The sequence below is a fragment of the Haliotis cracherodii genome, unplaced genomic scaffold, assembly GCF_022045235.1.
Source record: "Haliotis cracherodii isolate W230 unplaced genomic scaffold, xgHalCrac1.p SCAF_14, whole genome shotgun sequence".
NCBI lineage: Eukaryota > Metazoa > Mollusca > Gastropoda > Lepetellida > Haliotidae > Haliotis > Haliotis cracherodii.
The window spans coordinates 29,579,121-29,598,127 of record NW_027266269.1 but is presented as its reverse complement, the minus strand read 5'-3'; the positions used below and the strand labels follow the sequence as shown (position 1 = coordinate 29,598,127).

Here is a 19,007-nt window from a genome sequence, read left to right as displayed (position 1 = left end):
TAACAACCAAATGCCACCATGTTTAGTGTGCATGACAAGATGGACTCCATAAAATTCTACAAACTCAACCTGTTATACAATATAAATTAACAACACATCTTGAAGAGTTACTTCCCCTTGGATCAGGATCAGATTGTGTACTGGCAATCCTTCTCCTTGTTAGCATGTGATATATTTTGAAGAGCTACGAGAGATTGAGTAAGTTGGGTTTAACATATGCAGGTTTTCGATATTTACCAATTCAGCGAAAACAACAAGCACGGGTTTGGTGCTGACAAACCTGGAAACATCACCTGGGTGAATCTGGGATTCGAACCCTCGATCATAGATTTCTAACAAGCCCAAGGGATGCAACTCTGCACAGTGAAATGCAGCACCTTAGAGGACTGAGCCACCGGTGCCCCAAAAAGTCTCAAGGAAAGTTACATTTACATTGAGCTGTAACATGGGATGATGAAAGACTTACTGTGTGTACAGTAATCTTCAAATAAAGGCCTAAAAGGACTATCATCCCTCCAAGTCTCAATGGTGAGATCTGATTGGTCCATGTGAACTTGATAAAATACTATGTATCCCACCTTGGAGGGAAATAGGTTTCTAAGCAGGAGAATAAATCCCTTATACCCCACCAAGAACAAGTCAGGCTGCATGTGGATTTCCGTAAAGCAGAATAAATCCCTTATACCCTGCTTCGAAGCAAAAAGACGCACGCTTTTCCCGAATCCATGGAAGGCACGTGACAGCACAAGCTAACCTCAGCTATTTCAAACAGATGTATTCTATCAATTTTGAATTTGTGATAATTCTTTTACAATACCATACTAAAACATGTTGGCAAGATAAATTCGCTGTAGCAACATCACTCGAGGTACATGGGGTTTATTGTGTCCAGCATCAAAACCCCATGTACCCCGAGTGATCCCGCTACAACTAATATTGTCCTTGTGTCACAATGCAACACTCTATGCTGGCAAACATTATAAACACACCAAAATGTTTCAACATGCAACAGTTTTGTGGAAATGTCATAATGGGCCATTATTTTTCACTTTTAAGCATTTAATGTAGACTATGTGGAGATGAAAGGAAGTGGAGAGGATGTTTTCAAAGAAACACTATCAGATCACATCCTACATGTTTTGATTATTTCATTTGAAGAGAGCTCCAGCGCTTTGTCAATGATAATCTCAAATTGTTCGTGAGTGAGTGAGTATAGTTTTACACCACTTTTAGCAATATTCAAGCAATATCACGGCAGGGGATACCAGAAATGGGCTTTACAGATTTTACCAATGTCAGGAATCGAACCCGGGTCTTCGGTGTAACGAGCGAGCGCTTTAACCACTAGGCTACCCTACCACCCCCACAAATTGTCAGTAAATCTGCTGACTTGACATGATCACAATGTAGTGTTTTTCTGCCAATATCTGCGTGTTTCGAATACACATATTTAAAATACTTTATCCATGAGAATATGATGAAACTCTTCTGGATAATAAATTCTCTGCTTAATATTTGCCAAGGATACAGACAAAGTACCATTATGATCTTTTCATGAATTGGTTAACAAACCTGAATGACCTTAAATGAGAAAAAATTAACAATTGCCAAAAAATAAAGCTGAATCCATGTCACAATTATACATTGTCCCAGGAACATGAAGTCAATTTATTTATATCTGTTTGGAGGGCTTAAAAATATTCCCATACACACTGATAGGTCCTGAAACTGCCTTAGAGTGGACTTGAAACCCACATCCATATCCTGGAACGTATTCTTTTTAAAATCTCACTCCACACCTATGTGTGTGTATACACAAAAATAGTATCATCTGCTGACAATGGTGACTACTAGTGCTAAAAATGAAAAACTTGTTTTTCACTTTGTTAAATACTCAGCAAACACTGAGCAATATACAACACTACAAATCAGAAGTGCAAAAATGCCATCATGTCCAACTGTTCAGTGTGGATGCCATGGAAAAATGGTTGTCAACTGCAGATGATGCTTTGCCATAATAAATTAATCATCAGATTTTCATACCTACCCGCTTCACGACCAAACAACCCAATCCTCCTTACATCATTTATTGTCAGTATATAACAACAAACAGGCCTCCCAGCAACCTTTGCTAAAATATAATGAGTGAGTGAGTGAGTTGGGTTTAACGCCACTTTTAACAGTATTCCAGTTATATCGCGGCGTGTCAGCTTAATGTGGGAGGAAAGCCCGAAGTGATGCAGGTCTCAGACATTTACCACTTCGGTGAAACCCACGAGCACCGGTATGGTGCTGACAAACCTAGAAACATAATCGGGGCGAACCGGGATTCGAACCCACAATCATAGGTAATCAAGGGGCGCAACACTGTACAGCGAATCGTGGCGCCTTAGACGACTGGGCCACCTGGGCCCCCTGCTAAAATATAGAGACAAAAAAAGAAAAATATTGGGGAAACATAGGGATATTTTGAAAAATATAGGGGTCTTATAGAAATTTTCCCTGACTTACAATTAAAGGTTCAGCTGTATAATGGAAATCTGTACAGCCCAGATACAGGTTTGTTAATTGCGAATGTACGTACTCTATCTCTCTATATTTCAGTGCAGAGAAATGACAGGAATACATCATTAGCATTTGTTTTTATTCCTTCAAAATAGTGAGTGAGAGAGTGAGTTTGGTTTTAACGCCGCTTTTAACAGTATTCCAGTTATATCACGGCGTGTCAGCTTAATGTGGGAGGAAAGCCCGAAGTGATGCAGGTCTCAGACATTTACCACTTCGGTGAAACCCACGAGCACCGGTATGGTGCTGACAAACCTAGAAACATAATCGGGGCGAACCGGGATTCGAACCCACAATCATAGGTAATCAAGGGGCGCAACACTGTACAGCGAATCGTGGCGCCTTAGACGACTGGGCCACCTGCTAAAATATAGAGACAAAAAAAGAAAAATATTGGGGAAACATAGGGATATTTTGAAAAATATAGGGGTCTTATAGAAATTTTCCCTGACTTACAATTAAAGGTTCAGCTGTATAATGGAAATCTGTACAGCCCAGATACAGGTTTGTTAATTGCGAATGTACGTACTCTATCTCTCTATATTTCAGTGCAGAGAAATGACAGGAATACATCATTAGCATTTGTTTTTATTCCTTCAAAATAGTGAGTGAGAGAGTGAGTTTGGTTTTAACGCCGCTTTTAACAGTATTCCAGTTATATCACGGCGTGTCAGCTTAATGTGGGAGGAAAGCCCGAAGTGATGCAGGTCTCAGACGTTTACCACTTCGGTGAAACCCACGAGCACGGGTATGGTGCTGACAAACCTAGAAACATAATCGGGGCCAACCGGGATTCGAACCCACAATCATAGGGGCGGTGGGGTAGCCTAGCGGTTAAAGTGTTTGCTCGTCACGCCAAAGACCCGGGTTCGATGTGTACATGTGTGCAATGTGTGAAGCCCATTTCTGGTGTCCCCTGCCGTGATATTGCTGGAACATTGCTTAAAGCGGTGTAAAACCATTCTCACTCACTCCTTCAAAAATAAACTCTAAAGCATTGATTTCACAGAAGTCAGTAGTGGCATAAAAATGTAGGAATTATAGGGATAAAACACAATTCTAGGGAAATACAGGGGAAGTTTAAAAATATAGGAATTTATAAGGATAAAACGTAAGTTGTAAGGATGTAGGGGAAGTTTAAAAATATAGGAATTTATTGGAATTATAGGAATGCTGGGATGCCTGCTACAAATGAAGAAATGCAGTGTGTTCCCATCTGTTTACTTGTTTACTTGCTGTTTACTTGCTGTTTACTTGTTTACTTGCTGTTTACTTGTTTACTTGCCATGTTACCACTCATCCATTCTTCCAGTGAATCACACCCATTGACACTTAATATACACAAATGCCTTGAACAGCTGCTTACAAAATATATACAAAGGCAAAAATGCCTCCCGCCTCATATTTTTTATGAGAATCTAATATTTTATTTATTGCGTCCTTTGCAAAACATTACATTCTGTGTCTGATGGGATAAATGTCAAGATATAGACTGAAAATGGGCACCTGGTAATTGAGTGCATGGATCGTCACGCTGCATATATTCCAGCTATATGACGGCAGTCTGTAAATAATCTAGTCTGAACCAGACAATCCAGTGATTAATATCATGAGCATCGATCCACGAAATTGGGATTGATGACATACATCAACCAAGTCAGCGAGCCCTCATCTTGCATGCTAGCTCAGACACTAGATACACATATTGCTAGAATTAAGCAGACACATCCAGAAACACAATATAGCCAAATCTAAATAGATAAAACTTTGCTGAGTAACCATCAAGTTGTCCTTGGACTTATCAACAAAAGAGAAAATCGTGAACGCTGAGACAAGGGCGGATGAGTAGGTAAGTAAACAGCGGTCAGGTCATGGACCAGGAGATGGCGTGGTCACGTGATGAGTCTATTTGTCCTCTCCGAACGGATCTCCCAGGTTCTACAATGTTTCACTTGTAATGTTTAGTGGTGCACTTCATGACCAATCAGATTGGTTTCCACCTTCCGCCCAGTGATGTAGATCAAGTCTGACATCTGGTGGTGATGGCCACGGAGCTGCACGACATTCAGATGCCGCCAGCTGTACAGCTGGGGGCTGTATTTAAATGTTGTCAGCTGTACGGCTGAGGGCATTATTTAGAAGTAAGCTCTACAGCAGAGGCTGTATTTAAAAGTCAGCTGTACAGCTGAGGGCTATATTTAAATGTTGTCAGCTGTACAGCTGAGGGCTGTATTAAGAAGCTGTCAGATCTACAGCTGGGGGCTGTATCTAGAAGTCAGCAGCTCTACATCTGAGGGCTGTATTTAAATGTTGTCAGCTGTACGGCTGAGGGCTGTATTTAAATGTTGTCAGCTGTACGGCTGAGGGCTGTATTTAAATGCTGTCAGCTGTACGGCTGAGGGCTGTATTTAAATGCTGTCAGCTGTACGGCTGAGGGCTGTATTTAAATGTTGTCAACTGTATGGCTGAGGGCTGTATTTAAATGTTGTCAGCTGTGCGGCTGAGGGCTGTATTTAAGTGCTGTCAGTTGCACAGCTGAGGGCTGTATTTAGGACATGTCAGCTGTACGGCTGAGGGCTGTATTTAAGACATGTCACCTGTACGGCTGAGGGCTGTATTAAGACATGTCAGCTGTATGGCTGATGGCTGTATTTAAGACATGTCAGCTGTACAACTGGTGGGTTGTATTTAGAAGTCAGCTGTATGGCTGTTGGCTGTATTTAAGTGCTGTCAGCTCTACAGACTGGGGCTGTAGTTAGATGCTGTCATCTCTACAGCTTGGGGCTGTATTCAGATGCTGTCAGATCTACAGCTGAGGGCTGTATTTAGATGCTGTCAGCTCTACAGCTGAGGACTGTATTTAGGTGCTGTCAGCTCTACAGCTGAGGGCTGTATTTAGGTGCTGTCAGCTCTACAGCTGAGGACTGTATTTAGGTGCTGTCAGCTCTACAGCTGAGGACTGTATTTAGGTGCTGTCAGCTCTACAGCTGAGGGCTGTATTTAGGTGCTGTCAGCTCTACAGCTGAGGACTGTATTTAGGTGCTGTCAGCTCTACAGCGTAGGGCTGTATTTAGGTGCTGTCAGCTCTACAGCTGAGGGCTGTATTTAGGTGCTGTCAGCTCTACAGCTGAGGGCTGTATTTAGGTGCTGTCAGCTCAATGGACGTGTAGTACAATACAAAGGCAGCCGATGTCTGCAACGAAAATAAAATATGATTGACAAAGATATTCCAGCAAAATCACAGCACATCAAGAACACCTCTTACTCATGTCCGGGAATTAAACCTGGATCTTCAGGATGCTGTAAATGGATAACGTAACTAGATAATCTGTATACCGTGGTTGACTCAAATCATTTACCGCCATTTATTTCGGTACCACTATTACCACCATTACATCCACTGGAAGAACAATCCAGTATTGCACTGGCATGTGTGTTTGTTGTTTAACACCGTACTCAGCAATATTCCAGCTATATGACGGTGGTCAGCAAATACTCAAGTCTGGACCAAACAATCCAGTGATTGATATTGTGAGACACGATCCATGCTGTCTGGTACGATGACACACCATCAACCTGATATAAAGTCATCCTTAACATATGGATATCCTATGTCACAGTCACCTACAATACAACTAAATCAGAACAGCTAAGGCTAAAAAAAAATAATAGTCTTGGTTCTCAGGCACTGCCCACATCATCATAAAGTTCATTGCACGTTTTGTTTTTGTTTCCATTTTCCATTTTTTTTGTGCATTGTGTTCAAGTATTAGGATTTTTTATTTTTTTTAAAAATTGGAAATAAAAACAAAACGTGCGGCAGACTCTATGATGATCGGGTGGTGCCTGAGAACCAAGACTATTATTTTTTTTAGCCTTATACATAATCCAGTCTGGGCCTAGCGGACTAATAGTTCAACATCAAAATATTTTCTCCGATATGATCATGATGATATGTCTCTGAATGATTGCCCGAAGACACGTCCATAAAAGATTGTGTCAGGTGAACCCCGAATGAAATTCGAGCGCTTAATCTAAATGAACGACGCGAGGGTTCTTGAACTGTCAGATCTTAGATTTCTAAAATTATTCAGCTTGAGTCTTTATCTCCCTGAGTCGAAATTTCAATCTTAGCAAAAGAAAATCACCCTTATTAATATAAATATACCCTTGATAATACAACCTTTTGGGTGTTGATGCCCCGCCATCAGAAACAACAGCTGTCTGTTTTGCATTCGTCTTCATGATACAGAAATCTGATGTGCTTGTCTGAATGTTTTGCTCAAGTGTACCGAGAAATTAGAAGCTTTAGAAGATGCTGAGTGACTGTTCTTCATGGGTCTCAGTTTCAGTGAAAGACCTGATTTGAATGAGACCAATTGTTTGCATACAAGCAACAACTCACACACAGGTGACATACTCGTTAATCCGACATAATCATATGTAACCAACCATGTCAGATTAACGGACTGTAACTTATTTTAGCAAGTGTATTGTCTTGTATCGATACAGAAAAAAAACGTATCGTGTATCATATCATCACATATAAACTCACGATCATTTCACAAATGTCAGTGTGAAAATGAAAATCTAATCTTCACCATACTCGCTACATTTTTACTAGTAAACTAGCCGAGTTTGAAATTAAGAGTGAATGTTAAGGGGTGGTTGTCATAAACCTTTAATGTTAAAAGTCCAAACTAGTGGGTCCCTTGATTCAAAGACCTCAGGACCCCTCTAAATTTAAAAACACTGCATCGCTAAAATGTTACCTTGACATTGGAACTTGACATTTCGTACACCTCGTGGTCATCGTATTTGTACCATTTCTTGGTGCAGGGGTTCCGACAGTACGCTGTGTCTGGAAAGGGAATAAGTGAGTGAGTGAGTTGTGTTTTATGCCTTCACAATATCGATCACTAGATTGTCTGGTCCACTCAATTAATACAGGCCCCCATCATAAAACACATGCAGCTGGGATAAGGTTAAACAACATCTCATGTTGGCCAGTCTCCTGTCATCATCAAAGGTGAGGTGAGGTGAAATGGGGTTTAACGTCGCGTCCAAGATTATTGCACTTATATAGCGACGTGCATGTACGTGATTTATAGTGCTAGCTCACTGAGATACCATGCCGCAGTTTAACATGGATACCCCACTCAGACACAGTATACTGACTCCGAGCCGACCAGTCCTTGTTTTAGCCCCTTAATGCTGAGCGCCAGACAGGGTAACAACAAGTACCATCTTTTAACATCTTTTGGTATGACGCGGCCGGGGATCGAACCCCGGACCTTCCGCTCTCCGGACGGACGCGGCATCACCAAAGGATGAATAGGTAGTCATACAATTAAATAATAGATGAAATATCTTCAGGTGTTTTTTTTGTTATTGAATGGTCTACAGATCAATCAACTGTTAAAAAACAGGAAAGTTGAAAAAATACTATTTCTCAACTAATTGAGCTCTTATTTTTATTGCAAACTGAAAACCCTATTTAGCAATAAAATACTGTAAATCTTGAAATTAATTCTTCTCCAAATTAATACGACTGCTGACCCCTAACCAAAAATGCGACTCCCCAAACCCATCCCCAGTGGAATGATACATATCCTTACCTCAATCAAATCAAACAACAAATACACTTATTAGTGCTGAGCATGCTGAGTAGAGCACTTCCATAAAGACAATAAACAGTTTTTTAACAAAAAGAACACACAGTTTACATGTTTACTCTGTTGACTGGCAATTTGATTAATTGGTTACAGGAGGTGAGATAGCTAATCTGTACCCAACTCACAACTAACCCTTGAGATCGTGAAGGTGTTTGATCAGAAAGGGATCCAAGGGGTAAAGTTGTGTGTTAACTACACTAACCCTACCACAGCTAACCCTTGGGATCGTGAAGGCGTTTGATCAGAAAGGGATCCAAGGGGTAAAGTTGTGTGTTAACTACACTAACCCTACCACAGCTAACCCTTGGGATCGTGAAGGCGTTTGATCAGAAAGGGATCCAAGGGGTAAAGTTGTGTGTTAACTACACTAACCCTACCACAGCTAACCCTTGGGATCGTGAAGGCGTTTGATCAGAAAGGGATCCAAGGGGTAAAGTTGTGTGTTAACTACACTAACCCTACCACAGCTAACCCTTGGGATCGTGAAGGTGTTTGATCAGAAAGGGATCCAAGGGGTAAAGTTGTGTGTTAACTACACTAACCCTACCACAGCTAACCCTTGGGATCGTGAAGGTGTTTGATCAGAAAGGGATCCAAGGGGTAAAGTTGTGTGTTAACTACACAAACCCTACCACAGCTAACCCAAAGGATCAAACAGGCACACAAAATCAGTCAAGCAGCCAAAGCCAATTGTCACTAAAAGCTACACTCGTTAAACTGCACTTTTGCCAGCAATATAACTGAGAGTTCCATATAGAATTGTGGCACATGAGAACACCAGGACAACAGTGCTCCCTCACAAAAACACTTTGTGAAGCATACAGAAATATGGATCACAATGTCTGGAAATATTTATTCATTTTTCCTAGTCCTTCAAACAACTTACAGTGGCCTCCTTCCATGGTTCCATAGTGATTCTGAAACACGAAAATAACACAGGTACAGAAGCTCACTTCAGTGAACACAGAAAATTAATGCAAACATGAAATTACTGAGGAAAATGCGATTTCCTTGCCCGCTTTAATAAAGTCACATATTTTTATCTGCACATAATGGAGTTTATTGTCACGTCAAGTTCATTGCACATGCTGAAAGCAATGCCAAACATAAGAAAGCTAAAAAATATAATCCAAGGAACGGAATAGGCATAGAAAACTCTGTTCCATTGTCAGTACATGTTTGAAGACCTGTGGAAGTATGACCATTGTGGGTAAGTCTTGGCCTAGGATGAGCTAGAACTGGCCTAGGTTGGAGCCAAGAGAGGGGAAGAACTGGCCTAGGTTGGGGCCAAGAGAGGGGAAGAACTGGCCTTGGTTGGGGCCAAGAGAGGGGAAGAACTGGCCTAGGTTGGAACCAAGAGATGGGAAGAACTGGCCTAGGTTGGGGCCAAGAGAGGGGAAGAACTGGCCTAGGTTGGAGCCAAGAGAGGGGAAAAACTGGCCTAGGTTAAAGCCAAGAGAGGGGAAGAACTGGCCTAGGTTGGAGCCAAGAGAGGGGAAGAACTGGCCTAGGCTGGAGCCAAGAGAGGGGAAGAACTGGCCTAGGCTGGAGCCAAGACAGGATAAGAACTGGCCTAGGCTGGAGCCAAGAGAGGGGAAGAACTGGCCTAGGTTGGAGCCAAGAGAGGGGAAAAACTGGCCTTGGTTGGGGCTAAGAGAGGGGAAGAACTGGCCTAGGTTGGAACCAAGGGAGGGGAAGAACTGGCCTAGGCTGGAGCCAAGAGAGGGGAAGAACTGGCCTAGGTTGGAGCCAAGAGAGGGGAAGAACTGGCCTAGGCTGGAGCCAAGAGAGGGGAAGAACTGGCCTAGGTTGGAGCCAAGACAGGATAAGAACTGGCCTAGGTTGGAGCCAAGAGAGGGGAAGAACTGGCCTAGGTTGGAGCCAAGAGAGGGGAAAAACTGGCCTTGGTTGGGGCTAAGAGAGGGGAAGAACTGGCCTAGGTTGGAACCAAGGGAGGGGAAGAACTGGCCTAGGCTGGAGCCAAGAGAGGGGAAGAACTGGCCTAGGTTGGAGCCAAGACAGGATAAGAACTGGCCTAGGCTGGAGCCAAGAGAGGGGAAGAACTGGCCTAGGTTGGAGCCAAGACAGGATAAGAACTGGCCTAGGCTGGAGCCAAGAGAGGGGAAGAACTGGCCTAGGTTGGAGCCAAGGGAGGGGAAGAACTGGCCTAGGTTGGGGCAAAGAGAGGGGAAGAACTGGCCTAGGTTGGAGCCAAGAGAGGGGAAGAACTGGCCTAGGTTGGGGCCAAGAGAGGGGAAGAACTGGCCTAGGTTGGAGCCAAGAGAGGAGAAGAACTGGCCTAGGTTGGGGCCAAGAGAGGGGAAGAACTGGCCTAGGTTGGAGCCAAGAGAGGGGAAGAACTGGCCTAGGTTGGGGCCAAGAGAGGGGAAGAACTGGCCTAGGTTGGGGCCAAGAGAGGGGAAGAACTGGCCTAGGTTGGGGCCAAGAGAGGGGAAGAACTGGCCTAGGTTGAGGCCAAGAGAGGGGAAGAACTGGCCTAGGTTGGAGCCAAGAGAGGGGAAGAACTGGTCTAGGTTGGGGCCAAGAGAGGGGAAGAACTGGCCTAGGTTGGAGCCAAGAGAGGGGAAGAACTGGCCTAGGTTGGGGCCAAGAGAGGGGAAGAACTGGCCTAGGTTTGGGCCAAGAGAGGGGAAGAACTGGCCTAGGTTGGAGCCAAGAGAGGGGAAGAACTGGCCTAGGTTGGAGCCAAGAGAGGGGAAGAACTGGCCTAGGTTGGAGCCAAGAGAGGGGAAGAACTGGCCAAGGTTGGAGCCAAGAGAGGGGAAGAACTGGCCTAGGTTGGGGCCAAGAGAGGGGAAGAACTGGCCTAGGTTGGGGCCAAGAGAGGGGAAGAACTGGCCTAGGTTGGAGCCAAGAGAGGGGAAGAACTGGCCAAGGTTGGGGCCAAGAGAGGGGAAGAACTGGCCTAGATCGGAGCCAAGAGAGGGGAAGAACTGGCCTAGATCGGAGCCAAGAGAGGGGAAGAACTGGCCAAGAGAGGGGAAGAACTGGCCAAGAGAGGGGAAGAACTGGCCTAGGTTAGACCAAGACAGGATAAGAACTGGCCTAGGTTGGGGCCAAGAGAGGGGAAGAACTGGCCAAGGTTGGAGCCAAGAGAGGGGAAGAACTGGCCAAGGTTGGAGCCAAGAGTGGGGAAGAACTGGCCTAGGTTGGAGCCAAGAGAGGGGAAGAACTGGCCTAGGTTTGGGCCAAGAGAGGGGAAGAACTGGCCTAGGAGAGATAGAAATGGCCTAGGTTGAAGCCAAGAGAGGGGAAGAACTGGCCTAGGGGAGTTAGAACTCAATTCACAGGGGAAAACATCTGGAAAGTGTTGGGACCGAACCATCCAAGTCTGAACCTCACTGGGGATGAACTGGCCTAGACCGAACCTTCCTCTGGGAAGAGTGAGTTGGGTTTTATGCCGCTTTTAACATTATTCCAGTTACATCACGGCGTGTCAGCTTAATGTGGGAGGAAAACCCGAAGTGATGCAGGTCTCAGACGTTTACCACTTCGGTGAAACCCACGAGCATGGGTATGGTGCTGACAAACCTAGAAACATAATTGGGGCGAACCGGGATTCGAACCCACAATCATAGGTTTCTGGCGTGCCCAAGGGACGCAACTCTGCACAGTGAATCGCGGCGCCTTAGACGACTGGGCCACCCGTGCCCCCTCCTCGGGGAAGAACTGACCAGGGGATGTTTCCGCCTGTTACACCAGCACCCCATTGTACATAGGTAACCGCATTGATTGTTTTCATTTTGTTTACATTCGGTTCGGCAAATCTCATTTGGCCTAACAAGAAGATGAAATGACCCAATTGAGACACAAGAAAGTTGGGTACACTATTACCAGAGACCTGTCAGTCATCTTTGTTTGATGCTCATAACAAAGTGACACGCGACAGTATGGAAAAATAGAGGTTCAAAACTCACAATAAGCCCCAAAATGACTATCGAAACATAAAATGATTAAAATGGAAGTTCCATAATCATGATAATGGCGTGCAGCAACCTCATCAGTGTGATCGGGGCCAGATTTCGACAGACGTGTTGTAATTTTCATTAACTTTGGAAACTGAAAGTGACATTTACTATTTACTAAGTTTATTATTACAAGGACTTGTGTGAGAGACAAGCCCTCTAACGCCCTGAAAATTTCACAGCTGAAAATGGTGGCTGAACAACTTCGAAACCGTTACGAAGGAAGGAGCTTGTGCACGTCTTACCAACATGGCGGATTTTGTATACTACAGGTGGGACTCACCGAGATGCCGTACAGGCTGTACTTGGTGGTGGACCTGGGGTCACTGACGTATTCTCGCATGTCCAGGTCTCCGACAGGGAAGTCCACGTAGCTCGTCGATTTCTGGGTCCACATCCCGTCACTCACAAATCTGAAGTACAACACAATGTTTTGTTTGTTGTTTTACGCCGCACTCAGCAATATTCCAGCTTTATGATGGTGGTCTGTAAATAATCGAGTCTGGACCAGACAATCCAGTGATGACGTCATGAGCATCGATCCACGCAGTTGAGATATGATGTCACGCATCAACCAAGTCAGCGAGCCTGACTACCAATCCCATTAAACACCTCTTACAACAAGCATTGTCGCCTTTTACGGCAAACATGAGTTGCTGAAGACCTATTCTACCCCGGATCTTCACAGGTCTACAACACCATGAGTGCCTAGTCATGGTTCAGGGCTTTTAAGCTTTTTTATTGATCATAAGGCATTTTCATGATAGAATTAAATTAAAGTTTTTTTCAAGGCCACTCTCAACTTTTTATGTTTGTTTGTTGTTTTACGGTGCATTCAGCAATATTCCAGCTAAATGACGGGGGTCTGTAAATAATCGAGTCTGGACCAGATAATCCAGTGATTGACATCATGAGCATCGATCCACGCAGTTGGGACCGATGACATGCATCAACCAAGTCAGCGAGCCTGACCACCCGATCCCGTTAGTCGCCTTTTACGACGAGCATAGTCGCCTCTTACGGCAAGTTTGGGTTGCTGAAGACCTCTTCTACCCCGGATCTTCACGGGCCTCAACGCTTTTCAAGCATACAAGCAACTGTCTATTTATAAGATAGTGATAAGTGCTGAGAACAAGTAACTAACACAATGATGGTAGTCCTCATTGACTAGTAACATTTGAGGGCCATAATTCTGAACCAGTTCTCCAAACTTTAATTTTGAAACAAACTGGAACTGAATAAAACTGTAAACATAGTAAACATTTTTTGCCTCTTTTAATCAGGAGGACCTACAAGCTCTGAGGACCAGTGAAACATAGTTTACATCAGTCCTCTGGACCAGTAAAAACAACCCAATTTAGCCTTCAAACTCTAGCCTTTGACTTCCTTAGCCCAAACAATTGTCAGACTCAGGTAACTCCCTGCCACAAGTTCAAGTGATTCTCTGAAGTCATTTCAAAGTAAGTGCCCTTGGCAGGAAAATTGGGGGAAAATCCTGATATGGTTCAAAATTGGAATGTTTTACTGTTCTTATTTTTGTAAACTCGGACTAATTGGTAAATTTTTAATTGAAATTGGTAATTGTTACTTTTTGCTGAAGATTTAGGTCTGAATTGGCCTCTGAGAAGGTCAAGATAAATCCCTGTTTGATGAAACAACGCACATGATGTGAAAATCCACTGACCTGTTGAGACCGATGAGCAGAATGGGTGGAAGTTTCCAGATGTCGATTTTCTTGACAGCATCTCTCTCGACGCGACACTTGGGGCACTTCCACTTACAGCTGCCTGTCATCATCTCCGGGCTGATGAACTTCTGGATACACTCCTGCAGGAAACAGTGATTAATTAACTTGGTCCTTGTAAGAATAAGAAGATACAGGGTAGAATAGGACTTCAGCAACCCATGCTTGTCTCCCCCGTGAAGGTCCGGGGTAGAATAGGGCTTCAGCAACCCATGCTTGTCTCCCCCGTGAAGATCCGGGATAGAATAGGACTTCAGCAACCCATGCTTGTCTCCCCCGTGAAGGTCCGGGGTAGAATAGGGCTTCAGCAACCCATGCTTGTCTCCCCTGTGAAGATCTGGGGTAGAATAGGTCTTCAGCAACCCATGCTTGTCTCCCCCGTGAAGGTCCGGGGTAGAATAGGGCTTCAGCAACCCATGCTTGTCTCCGCCGTGAAGATCCGGGATAGAATAGGTCTTCAGCAACCCATGCTTGTCTCCCCGTGAAGATCCGGGATAGAATAGGACTTCAGCAACCCATGCTTGTCTCCCCCGTGAAGGTCCGGGGTAGAATAGGTCTTCAGCAACCCATGCTTGTCTCCCCTGTGAAGATCCGGGATAGAATAGGTCTTCAGCAACCCATGCTTGTCTCCCCGTGAAGATCCGGGATAGAATAGGACTTCAGCAACCCATGCTTGTCTCCCCCGTGAAGGTCCGGGGTAGAATAGGGCTTCAGCAACCCATGCTTGTCTCCCCTGTGAAGATCTGGGGTAGAATAGGTCTTCAGCAACCCATGCTTGTCTCCCCCATGAAGATCCGGGGTAGAATAGGTCATCAGTAACCCATGCTTGTCTCCCCGTGAAGATCCGGGGTAGAATAGGTCTTCAGCAACCCATGCTTGTCTCCCCCATGAAAATCCGGGGTAGAATAGGTCTTCAGCAACCCATGCTTGTCTCCCCCGTGAAGATCCGGGGTAGAATAGGTCTTCAGCAACCCGTGCTTGCCATAAAAGGCGATTATGCTTGTTCAGAGGCGACTAGAGGGATTGGGTGGTCAGGCTTGCTGACTTGGTTGATACATGTCATCGTAATCCAATTGCGTGGGTCGATGCTCATGATGTCAATCACTGGATTGTCTGGTGCAGACTCGTTTATTTACAGACCGCCGTCATACAGCTGGAATATTGCTAAGGGCGGCGTTTAACAACAAGCAAACAAACAAAAGGTCATAAGGATAAAAAAAAAAAAAAAAAAAAAAAAACAATGAGAAGAGCAAAGTTCAGAACTGAAGGAGAACCAACAGACAAAGACCAATGGCATGAGTAAGTGAGTGAGTATTGTTTTCAGCTGCTTTTAGCAATATTCCAGCAATACCACGGCGGGGGACACCAGAAATGGGCTTCACACATTGTACCCATGTCTGGAATTGAACTCGGGTCTTCGGCACGACGAGCAAATGCTTTAACCACTAGGCTACCAGACCGCCCCATGGCATGAGATGAGGTCAGGTGAACTGGGGTTTAACGTCTCATTCACGATTTTTTTCACTTATATAACAATTGCCTTGCATATGGGTGTGGCTGGTTGTACTAGTCTGGATTTATGGCGAGTTTACAGTGTTAACTTACTGAGATACTATAACATGGAAGTTTAACATGGGAGTGAGAGAGTATGGTTTTACGCTGCTTTTAGCAATATTCCAGCAATATCACGGCGGGGCTTCCCACATTGTACCCTTGTCGGGAATCGAACCCGGGTCTTCAGCGTGACGAGGGAATGCTTTAACCACTAGGCTACCCGACCGCCCCTAAGTTGGATACCCCTCAGACACAGCATACTGACTTTAAGCCAGTCCTTGTTTTATCCCTTTAATGCTGAGCGCCAGGCAGGGAAACAACAAGTTTTCGACAGCCTGACTCCTGAGCATTTCTAGGGCTTCGGTCTTGCCCCACATTGAAGCATGTTACATGTGGTGTTGCAAGAGACTTTGTTCGAAATATTCCTCTATTAAGCAGTAATTGGGTGCCCAGTACTGTGTTAAGGGGGGCGGTCGGGTAGCCTGGTGGTAAAGCGTTCGCTTGTCACACTGAAGACCAGGGTTCGATGACGCGGTAAGACACAGTTGGGGATCAAACCACAGAGCTTCATGTTGAGCTGAAGATGGAGCCATTCACAAGGCAGGGAAACAACAAGTTTTAACGTCTTTGGTATGACGCGGTAAGACACAGCTGGGGATTGAGTCACAGAGCTTCTGCTTCCCGGCAGATTGAACTCCATGTTGAGCTGAAGATGGAGCCATTCACAAGGCAGGGAAACAACAAGTTTTAACGTCTTTGGTATGACTCGTTAAGACACAGCTGGGGTTTGAACCACAGAGCTTCTGCTTCCTGGCAGATTGAACTCCATGTTGAGCTGAAGATGAAGCCATTCACAAGGCTCTATAAGTATAGGATATAACCCGCCTCCGCGGTAGGCCCAAGGGCTTTTCCTGCGCTTGAGTGCATTATTTTCACGGATAGCCATAGGAGAAGGTTTATATCTGTCTTATAAACCGACAGATATGAAGATGCTTTTTTGTTTACATGACATAACTTGAATTCTGAAGTTTCAATTGAAGCCCTCGAAAGTTCTCAGTCAAAAGCGCACAGCTCGAGATTCCCGTGGGCAGGGATTTTCGGAGAAAAGAACAACCTGTTGTAACAATGGTAATGCATCACTGGAGGTTTATAAGTATAGGATATAAACCGCCTCCGTGGGCAGAGGGATCTGTAGAAAATCCCGTGGGCACCTGTTGTAACAATGGTAATGCATCACTGGAGGTTTATAAGTATAGGATATAAACCGCCTCCGTGGGCAGAGGGATCTGTAGGAAATCCCGTGGGCACCTGTTGTAACAATGGTAATACATCACTGGAGGTTTATAAGTATAGGATATAAACCGCCTCCGTGGGCAGAGGGATCTGTAGAAAATCCTGTGGGCACCTGTTGTAACAATGGTAATGCATCACTGGAGGTTTATAAGTATAGGATATAAACTGCCTCCGTGGGCAGAGGGATCTGTAGAAAATCCCACGGGCACCTGTTGTAACAATGGTGTTGTAACAATGGTAATACGTCACTGGAGGTTTATAAGTATAGGATATAAACCGCCTCCGTGGGCAGAGGGATCTGTAGAAAATACCGTGGGCACCTGTTGTAACAATGGTAATGCATCACTACAGGTCTATAACTCCCCTAAATTTCTGTCTGAGAGTTTGAGAGTCTGTTGCTCGTACTCACCCGTAGAGAACACTTGGACTGTGGTGGGAGAGGCAGAGAGAGAAACATGAACGCCTGGAACGTCACTGACTTCTTGCCACAGTGTTTACACTGCAGCGTGGACTTCAACTGGCCCTGTGGGTAGAAGCAATCTCACAATGATATAGTATTGAAATTAGTGAGTGAGTGAGTTTGGTTTTACGCCGCTTTTAGCAATATTCCAGCAATATCACGGCGGGGGACACCAGAAATGGGCTTCACACATTGTACCCATGTCGGGATTCGAACCCGGGTCTTCAGCGTGACGAGCGAAAGCTTTAACCACTAGGCTACCCGACCGCCCCGTATTGAAATTAGAGCTGGGACGATACACCAACTGTGCGATGCGATATGTATCACAATACCTTGTTCACGATTCAATACATATCTTACTTACTTTGGAGATTTAACGTGCGTTTTCCGACTGATGCGTATTTCGCACACGGAATACATATCACGATAACATCTGCTCTTATATGTGGTGTGTGAGCCATCTTTTTCATAGACATGATAGTCAAATACTTAGCACACTGACAAAGTATGGCGCAATGGATGAAAAAGGAAACATTTAAATCAATATTTTTTACTTAATGTGTGACTGCGATCAATACTTGTATCGGGAAGTAAAATATCGCGATCCACTGATGCATCGGTGTATCGTCCCACCATTAATTGAAATACAGGGCACATCTGCAATGACATAACATTAGCTTTTAGATATTAACATGAAATTCTTAATTCAATAAACGAGAACTAAGGTCTGAGGACATCGCTAATTTGAAATTAGTGCCGTAAAGCACGAGAAAGCGGCCTTCTGATTGGCTAATGTGGACTTCTTGTCAGTCATTTCATTGGTCGGTCAAAGTTCGCGCAAGGTCGGTCTGACATGACCCGTAACGGGATGTCCTCAGATCTTTGTTTAGAGGTAGCGAGAACTAAGATCTGATTTTAATGAGATTGTTCTTAATTCTGTTGTGGGGATTTTTAATGACATTTGTTGCAGCTTGGGCCAAATATGGGTTTCTGAGCAGGTCTAGATGAATCCCTGTACATATTTCCAAACATAATGAAACATCACAAGAACTGTACTAACTGCCATCTAAAAGAAAGATCTTTTTTATTCACAATGAAACCCATGGAGATTCGGGATATTACTGGTCTTTAGCAACCCATGCTAGTCGTAAAAGGTGACTATGGTTGTCTTAAAAGGCGACTAACAGGATCTGGTGGTCAAGCTTGCTGACTTAGTTGATGCATGTCATTGTATCCCAACTGTGAAGATCCTTGCTCATGATGTCCATCACTGGATTGTCTGATCCAGATTCATTTTATTTACAGACCACAACTTTATATGGCTAGAATATTGCTGAGTGCAAAAAACAAACAAATATTCACAATGAAATATGCTGTCTCTTTTCTAAGTCATGGCTATAGAATTAGCCTGCACAACTTGGATCAGAAGATCCCTGGATTGAATCCCATCAGGGCATTTGAGATGAGGTGAAATGGGGTTTAACGTCGCGTCCAAGATTATTGCACTTATATAGCGACGTGCATGCACGTGTATGTGTGTGTGTGTGTGTGTGTGTGGCTGCTTGTACTAGTCCGGACTGATGCCGATTTATAGTGCTAGCTCACTGAGATACCATGCCGCAGTTTAACATGAATACCCCACTCAGACACAGTATACTGACTCCGAGCCGACCAGTCCTTGTTTTAGCCCCTTAATGCCGAGCGCCAGACAGGGTAACAACAAGTACAAT

The 19,007-nt window shown here is 44.4% G+C and overlaps 1 protein-coding gene across 1 annotated transcript in view; it reads right to left on the bottom strand.

The window, feature by feature from the left end:
- Nucleotides 1-3,817: 3,817 nt before the first annotated feature.
- The window catches only part of LOC139461171 (ubiquitin carboxyl-terminal hydrolase 8-like), a 45,092-nt gene continuing 29,902 nt past the window's right edge, over nucleotides 3,818-19,007 (bottom strand). The window contains exons 20-25 of the mRNA XM_071242750.1: nucleotides 17,227-17,340; nucleotides 13,911-14,053; nucleotides 12,510-12,639; nucleotides 9,127-9,157; nucleotides 7,338-7,426; nucleotides 3,818-5,758 (exon numbers count right to left, since the gene is read on the bottom strand). Of these exons, the coding sequence (XP_071098851.1) occupies nucleotides 5,687-5,758; nucleotides 7,338-7,426; nucleotides 9,127-9,157; nucleotides 12,510-12,639; nucleotides 13,911-14,053; nucleotides 17,227-17,340 (579 nt within the window). The 3' untranslated portion in view covers nucleotides 3,818-5,686. The remainder of the gene's footprint in view (nucleotides 5,759-7,337; nucleotides 7,427-9,126; nucleotides 9,158-12,509; nucleotides 12,640-13,910; nucleotides 14,054-17,226; nucleotides 17,341-19,007) is intronic.